This window comes from Heterodontus francisci, chromosome 45, assembly GCF_036365525.1.
Source record: "Heterodontus francisci isolate sHetFra1 chromosome 45, sHetFra1.hap1, whole genome shotgun sequence".
Taxonomy (NCBI): domain Eukaryota; kingdom Metazoa; phylum Chordata; class Chondrichthyes; order Heterodontiformes; family Heterodontidae; genus Heterodontus; species Heterodontus francisci.
This window is the reverse complement of record NC_090415.1, coordinates 1494913-1503585: the sequence shown is the minus strand read 5'-3', so window position 1 is coordinate 1503585 and position 8673 is coordinate 1494913. Positions and strand designations below refer to the sequence as shown.

The following is an 8673-nucleotide window of genomic DNA, read 5'->3' as shown; positions in this document are numbered from 1 at the left end:
CCCTCGAGCTTGCTCCCCCATTCAATAAGTTCATGGCTGATCTGATCACTCCACATTTCCACCTACCCCCGATAACCTTCCACCCCCTTTGCTTATCAAGAATCTATCCACCTCTGCCGTAAAAATGTTCACAGACTCTGCTTCCACTGCCTTTTGAGGAAGAAAATTCCAAAGACTCACCACCCTCTGAGAGAAAAAAATTTCTCCTCATTTCTGTCATAAATGGGTGACCCCTTAATTTTAAACAGTGACCCCTGGTTCTAGATTCTCCCACAAGGGGAAACATCCTTTCCACATCCACCCTGTCAAGACCCCTCAGGATCTGGCATGTTTCAATCAAGCCACCCCTTACTCTTCCAAATTCCAGCGGATACAAGCCTAGCCCGTCCAATCTTTCCTTGTAAGATAGCCTGTCCACTCCAGGTATCAGTCCAGTAAACCCTCTCTGCACTGCCTCCAACACATTTACATCCTTCCTTAAATAAAGAGACCAGCACTGTACACAGTACTCCAGATGTGGTCTCACCAATACCCTGTATAACTGAAGCATAACCTCCCTACTTTTATATTCAATTTCCCTTGCGATAAACAATAACATTCTATTAGCTTTCCTCATTACGTTCCAAACCTGTATACTAACCGTTTGCAATTCATGCACTCGGACACCCAGATCCCTCTGCATCTCAGAGCTCTGCAATCTCTCCCCATTTAGATAATGTGCTGCTTTTTTTAATTCTTCCTGCCAAAGTAGACAATTTCACATTTTCCCACATTATATTTGCCAGGTCTTTGCCCATTCACTTAACCTATCTACATCCCTTTGTAGCCTCCTTATGTCCTCTTCACAACTTACCTTCCTACCTATCTTTGTGTCATCAGCAAATTTAGCAACAATACCTTCGGTCCCTTCATCCAAGTCCTTTATGTAAATTGTAAAAAGTTGAGGCCCCAGCACTGATCCCTGTGGCACACAACTCGTTACATCTTGCCAACCAGAAAATGACCCATTTATGCCTACTCTCCGTTTCCTGTTCGCTAGACAATTTTCTATCCATGCCAAAATTTTACCCCCTACACCATGAGCTTTTATTTTCCGCAATAACCTTTGACGTGGCACCTTATCAAATGCCTTCTGGAAATCTAAGTACAGTACATCCACGGGTTCCCCTTTATCCACAGCACATGTAACTCCCTCAAAGAACTCCAATAAATTCCCACAAACTTTTATTGGCACCATAAATTAAAACTTTCAGTCATCTTCATGATGCATGTTATGGATTCCTTATGGGGCGGGTATTGTGAAATTTGAGAAATGTGTCATTAATAAGACTGGAGTAGAATTTTAAATTAGGAGTCAGGCTTGTGGGGTTTTTAAATATATACGTAGAGTCACTGAGTCATTTATGACACAGAAGGAGACCATTCGGCCCATCGAATCCGTGCTAGCTCTCCACGAAGCTATCCAGTCAGTCCCACACCCCTGCTCAATCCCTACAAGTCTATTTCTCTCCAGTAGTCATCCAACTTCCTTTGGGAGTCACTGATTGTCTCCTGTGGGCATCAAATTCCAGGTCATTACCAGCAGCTGTGTAAAATGTCCTTCCTCACATTCCCCCTGCATCACTTGCCCAAAACCTTCAATCTCTGTCCCCTAGTACTTGAACCATTAGTTAATGGGAACTGTTTTCCCCTGTGTAACGTATCTCAGCCTGTCAGAATCTTGTACATTTCTGTTAAATCTCCCCTCCATCTCCTTCGCTCCCAGGAGAACGACCCCAGCTTCTCCAACCTAACCTTGTAACTAAAATCCCCCATCCCTGGAACCATTCTGTTAAATCTCCTCCGCACCCTCTCAAGGACCCTCACATCCTTCCTAAAGTGTGGTGACTAGAACTGGGCACAGTGCTCCAGTTGTGTCCAAACCAGAGCTTTATAAAGATTCAGCATAACTTCCCTGCTTTTGTACTCAATGGCTCCATTTATAAAGCCCAAGATCCCATCTGCTTTACTAACCACTCTCTCACGATGTCCTGCCACCTTCAAAGATCGATGCAGAGGCATCCCCAGGTCTCTCTGTTCCTGCTCACTCTTTACAACTGTAACATTAAGCATATATTGTCTCTCCCTATTCCTTCTGCCAAAATACATCAGCTCACACTTGTCAGTATTAAATTCCATCTGCCACCTCTCTGCCCATTCTGCTAGTCTATCTATGTCCTGTTGCAGGTGGATCGTATCATTCTCGCTGTTTGCCGCGTCTCCAGGTTTGGTGTCATCAGCAAGTTTTGAGATTCTGCTCTGTATTCCAAGATCCAAGTCATTTATATATAGCAAAAAATAAGCAGTGGTTCCAGCAGTGACCCTTGGGGAACATCACTGTCTACCATCCTCCAGTCTGAAAAACAACCATTTACTGTTTCTTAACCACCCTTTTACGTGGTACCTTATCAAACACTTTCTTAAAATCCATATAGATAACATCCACCACATTCCCTTCATCAACCTTCTCTGTTACTTCATCAAAAAAAAAACCAATGAGGTTAGTTAAGCATGATTTTCCTTTTACAAACCCGCGCTGGCTATCCTTAATTAACTCAAACCTCTCAAAGTGTCTGTTCATTTTTTTCCCCCTGATTATTGATTCTAAAACCTTACCCACCACTGACGTTAAACTAACAGGGCTGTCGTTGCTAGGACTGTCCTTACATCCTTTCTTGAATAAGGGTGTCACATTTACCACTCTCCAATCCTCTGGCACCTCCCCCATATCCTGGGAAGGTTATAGCAGGCCCGTCCGCTATCTCCATCCCCCACTTCCTTTAGCAACCTGGGATGCAAGCCATCCGGCCCAGGTGACTTATCTTCCCAAAGCATAGCCAGCCTTTCCAGTACCTCCCCCTCTCAAATTTTACCCAATCCATTGCCTCTACTCTCTCTGCTGCTACCGATATTTTGTCAGATTCCACTTCCTTAGTGAACACTGATGCAAAATAAGTCTGAAATAATTTTACATCAATGATCTTATTTAGAGAGTGTTACTGTCATCCCAGGTCCTGACAGAAAGATGACATTATATGTGAAGAGAAAGAGTATTTGCAAAGTTTGATTAGTCGGTTGAACGCAGGGACTAGACCAGATGCTATGATGAAAAACCCTAACATGGAGAATATTCTAAAGGCAGATAAAACATTAAAAAAAAACTGTGAAAAAATTCCCATCCTTAAGTTACCCAAAGGACATGAAGCTAGTTATAATTAGCGACGCTTCCCAGGCTAATCTTCCTGATGGATGTTTTAGTACAGCTAGTTTGATAGCTCTTCTGGGTGAGAATGGGAAGATAATAAAAAGGGTTGTCGAAAGTACTCTGGCTGCTGAAACACTGGCTCTTTTGGAGGCAGTGGTCATGGGATTCCATTCGTCAAATGTTTTAAATCGGCATGTCGAAGACAGTATAACCACTAAAGGATATGTCGTGAGTGAGAAAAGGTTGTGGATTGAACTCGCTGACTTGAGGCAAATGCTGGAAAGAAAAGAAATCTCTAAAATAAATGGGGGAATTCAAGCCATTGACTTTCAGATTGTTTTACAAAATGAAATGCACACGCGAAGAAATTTGTTCGGAATCCTGGAGAAGGGCGAGGGGTCATAAGGTAATGATTTATATCGAGCATGGATCTTTCATTTTATTTAGAGAAGGGAAACGTGTTAGTTGTCTATCAAATTGGATGGTAATTGTATTCAGGTGGCAGTTATTAATGAATGACATACCTTTGCTGACATACATAGGTAAGCTACCTCAGCTAACACAATGGTTATAAGAGCGCATCGTTGGAGCTGAGGGTGGAATCATAAAACGTTTACAGCGCAGAAAGAGGCCACTCGGCCCATCGTGTCTGTGCCGGCTGAAAAACGATCCACCTATTCCAATCCCACCTTCCTGCATTTGGTCCACAGCCCTGCAGGTTACGGCACCCGAGGTGCATATCCAGACTCCTTTTGAATGAGGTGAGGGTCTCTGCCTCAACTACCCTTTCAGGCAGTGAGTTCCAGACCCCCACCACCCTCTGGGTGAAAACCTTTTCCTCATCTCCCCTCTAATGTTTCTACCAATCACTTTAAATCTATGCCCCCTCGTCACTGACCTCTCTGCTAAGGTGAATAGACCCTTCACCTCCACTCTATCCAGGTCCCTCAAAATTTTGTACATTTCAATCAGATCTCCCCTCATCCTTCTCTGTTCCAAGGAGAACAACCCCAGCCTATCCAATCTTTCCTCATAGCTGCAATTTTCTAGTCCCGGCAACATCCTCGTAAATCTCCTCTGTACCCTCTCTCGTGCAATTACATCCTTTCTGTAATGAGGTGACCAGAACTGCACACAGTACTCAAATGTGGCCCAACCAATGAGTTATACAGTCCCAGCATAACCTCCCTGCTCTTGTATTCTTTTCTTTTCTTTTCTTTTGGGCCTCCTTATCTCGAGAGACAATGGATACGCGCCTGGAGGTGGTCAGTGGTTTGTGTTGTATTCTATACCTCGGCTAATAAAGGAAAGGATTCCATCTGCCTTCTTAACCACCTTATCGACCTGTCCTGCTACCTTCTGGGATCTGCAGACATTCATTCCAAGGTCCCTCACTTCCTCTACACTTCTCAGTATTTTCCCATTAATCGTGTATTCCTTTGCCTTGTTTGACCTCCCCAAGTGGAGGGGGGGGGGGGGGGGGGGGGGGAGGGGGGTGGCAGAGCGAGGGGTTTAACCATCTGGCTCGCAGTGGACAAGAGAAAGTGAGAGTGCTTGATGTGGTGCAGCCAGATCTGTCGATAAATCAGTCACACACCACAAACATTGAAGTCATAGCCGGGTCATGGAACAGACAGGATGGGAAAGAGTAATGCATATACCTGGGAACAAGGGCTTCAAAGATGTTGGTGAGGGATTGCCTGGGCACACCAGCAGCTGCAGAAGTAAACTGCGGGACAACAGGCTGGAGAACTGGGAAGCTGAAAGTGCCGCTGTGAGTGACTTGGGGGATAATACTTTTTTCTGGGGTAGACACAGAAGGAAGCAGGGTTAGAATAGGGAAGAGGGACACGAGCGGCGAGGGGGATACGGGGAGGTGATTAGAAATGGCCTTGACAGTGATTGAGGTAAGGTGAAAGGCCGGGGGGTGAGGGGACTGACCGTGAATGTGAGTAGGGCAGTTTAAATGAAAATGTAGCTAGGCTGAGAGGCTTCAGTCAGAGAGCAAGCTACCATCCTCAGTGCAGGACTGGAGAAAAACTCACAAACAGAAACGTGCCTGACTAAAGTATTCCTGTTTCCATCTTTCTCACCAGCGATACACTCATTACTCTGTCCATTTGACATCAGTGTCCAGCTCAGGAAGTGTATTTACTCACAGTGCACCTTGCAAGTGTTTGTAGTGGGCTAACACTGCGAGGCTGTGCCTCCAGCGTGAGTGCGCTGGTGTTTAAGGAGGGTAGACGAATGGGTGTAGCTCTTGTCACAGACCGGGCAGTGATAGGGTTTCTCCCGCGTGTGAATGCGCTCATGGACCGAGAGGTGAGACAGCTGGGTGAAGGTCTTCTCACACAGCGGGCATTTGAAGGGCTTCTCCCCGGTGTGAATCCGCAGGTGGACTGACAGTGAAAAGGACTGAGTGAAACACTTTTGGCAGAAAGAGCACTGGAAGGGTTTCTCCCCGGTGTGAATGCGCTGGTGTTTAGAAAGAGACGAGGACTCCGTGAAGCTCTTCTTGCAGGTGATACACTGGAAGGGTTTCTCGCCCGTGTGCAGGCGGTAGTGATTCAGAAGGTTACTGGATTTGGTGAAGGTCTTTCCACAGATGGAGCAGGGGAAAGGCTTCTGGCCGCAGTGAAAACGCTGGTGCTCCGAAAGACTCGAGGACGTTGCAAACGTCTTTTCGCAGAGAGAGCAGGAGAAAGGCTTCTCCCCTGCATGAACACGCTGGTGCTGAGAGAAAGAGGCCAGGTTTGTGAATGTCTTCTGGCAAACTGAACACTCAAAGACCTTCTGCCTGGTATGGATGCGCTGGTGTTTAGCAAGAGAGGAGGAGTCAGTGAAATGTTTCTCGCAGAACTTGCAATGGAACGGTTTCTCCCCAGTGTGGATGCGCTGATGCACAGCGAGGTTCGAGGAGTGAGTGAACAGCTTTTCACAGACGAGACACTTGAAGGGCTTCTCTCCCGTGTGAATCCTCTTGTGGACGGAGAGTGAAGCCGACTGAGTGAAAGTCTTGAGACAGAAGGAGCACTGGTATGGCTTTTCACCAGAGTGAATGCGCTGGTGTCTAGACAGTGAAGACAACAAAGAGAAGTTCTTTTCGCACACAACACAGTGAAAAGGTTTCTCCCCACTATGAATCAGCTGGTGATTCAAAAGGTTAGTCGAGGAAGCAAACGTCTTGCCGCACACCAGGCACCAGAATCGTCTCTCGCCCGTGTGGATGCGCTGGTGTTTCGAGAGCGATGAGGAATCGGTAAAACTCTTGGCACAGTAAGAGCAGTGGAAAGGTTTCTCTCCGGTGTGGATCCGCTGATGATTCAAGAGGGACGACGAGTGAGTGAAACATTTCTGGCAGACAGAACATTTGAAAGGCTTTTCACCGGTGTGAGTGCACTGGTGCACCAAGAGAGAAGAGGACTGAGTGAAGGTCTTGGTACAGAAGGTGCAGCGGAAAGGCTTGTCCTTCAAGTGAAGACAATGATGATTCGAGAGTGAGGACAACTGAGCGAAGATCTTTTTACAGAAGGTGCAGCGGACAGATTCATTTCCGACGTCACTCAGGCTCTTGAAGGGTGCTGGAAAGGGATGGAGTTTCTCCACAGTGTGAGCTTGCTGGTGGTTTAATAGCGAGATTAATTCAGAAGACTTTGGGCACACCGAATACTTTAAAGGTTTATTTCCCATTACAAAGTGCTCATGCATAACCAGGTCACTTGATTGGTTCAACGTCTTTTGACAGACCAAACACAGGAAGTGTATCTCAGCGTGATCTTGCAGGTGTTGACAAACCAGCAGTAAATCATTGAATTTTTGTCCACAGACACCGCACAGGAAGAAGAAACTTCCAGCAGGTTCCGTGCCTTTGGCACAAGACTGCTCCCTTAATTCAGGTTCAAGTGTCACCTCACACGGCTCACACTTGCATGGTGCCAGGAAAACCTGGGAGGCATGACCGTCTGCAATCTGGGAGGCATGACCGTCTGCAATCTGGGAGGCATGACCGTCTGCAACCTGGGAGGCATGACCGTCCGCAATCTGGGATGGACGACCATCTGCAACCTGGGATGGACGACCGTCTGCAACCTGGGAAGCATGACCGTCTGCAATCTGGGAGGCATGACCGTCTGCAATCTGGGAGGCATGACCGTCTGCAATCTGGGATGGACGACCGTCTGCAATCTGGGATGGACGACCGTCTGCAATCTGGGAGGCATGACAATCTGCAACCTGGGATGGACAACCGTCTTCAATCTGTGAGGCATGGTCGTCTGCAACCTGGGATGGACGACCGTCTTCACTCACCGGTACAGAGGCTGCCCTGTATCTGGGATGGACGACTGTCTTCACTCCGGCCGGTACAGAGGCTGCCCTGTATCTGGGATGGACGACCGTCTTCACTCCGGCCGGTACCGAGGCTGCCCTGTATCTGGGATGGACGACTGTCTTCACTCCGGCCGGTACAGAGGCTGCCCTGTATCTGGGATGGACGGCAGTCTTCACTCCAGCCGGTACCGAAGCTGCCCTGTATCTGGGATGGACGGCAGTCTTCACTCCAGCCGGTACCGAAGCTGCCCTGTATCTGCTGACATTGGAGGTTTGAGGATTTGTGAGGTTTCTTCTCTATTTTAACCTCACAGTGAAGTTCACCTGAAGAACCCTCAGTAACCAGGAGCAGTGGTATCACCGCCCGCTGCCAAACCGGCTCCTCGGGGATGGAGTAAATTTCACCAAACGATTCCATGACTTTCTCCTGAACAAAAACAAGAATAAATGGGACATAAACTCAAGTGGAAATTTTCACCATTTATCCAGTGGCCAGTTTCAGTAAATACTGAAACGCCCTGCACACACCCCCCGCCTCACTGCAGGGCATCAGGACTGAAACCACACAGTCTCATCGCCCCCCTCCCTCATCGACCCTCCCCATCGCAACCCCCTCGCTGGGGGGCATCAGGACTGAAACCACACAGTCTCATCGCCCCCTCCCTCATCGACCCTCCACATCGCAACCAGCCCTCGCTGGGGGGCATCAGGACAGAAACCACACAGTCTCATCGCCCCCCTCCCTCCTCGACCCTCCCCATCGCAACCCCTCGCTGGGGGGCATCAGGACTGAAACCACACAGTCTCATTCCCCCCCTCCCTCCTCGACCTTCCCCCTCGCACCCCCCCTCGCTGAGGGGCATCAGGACAGAAACCACACAGTCTCATCCCCCCTCCCTCCTCGACCTTCCCCAACGCACCCCACTCGCTGAGGGGCATCAGGACAGAAACCACACAGTCTCATCCCCCCTCCCTCCCCGACCCTCCGACCCCCCTCGCTGAGGACAGAAACCACACAGTCTCATCCCCCCTCCCTCCTCGACCCTCCCCATCGCACCCCCCTCGCTGGGGGGCATCAGGACTGAAACCACACAGTCTCA

The 8673-nt window shown here is 48.3% G+C and overlaps 2 protein-coding genes across 2 annotated transcripts in view; both read right to left on the bottom strand.

Moving 5' to 3' along the window:
- Positions 1–4721: 4721 nt before the first annotated feature.
- On the bottom strand, positions 4722–8069 carry LOC137356170 (zinc finger protein 271-like). Its single transcript, XM_068022002.1, has one exon. The coding sequence runs from the start codon at positions 6950–6952 to the stop codon at positions 5432–5434; it is 1521 nt and encodes a 506-aa protein (XP_067878103.1). The 5' UTR covers positions 6953–8069; the 3' UTR covers positions 4722–5431.
- The window catches only part of LOC137356261 (DNA ligase 1-like), a 25168-nt gene continuing 24039 nt past the window's right edge, over positions 7545–8673 (bottom strand). Inside the window, exon 10 of the mRNA XM_068022134.1 lies at positions 7545–8000. Within this exon, the coding sequence (XP_067878235.1) occupies positions 7545–8000 (456 nt within the window). The remainder of the gene's footprint in view (positions 8001–8673) is intronic.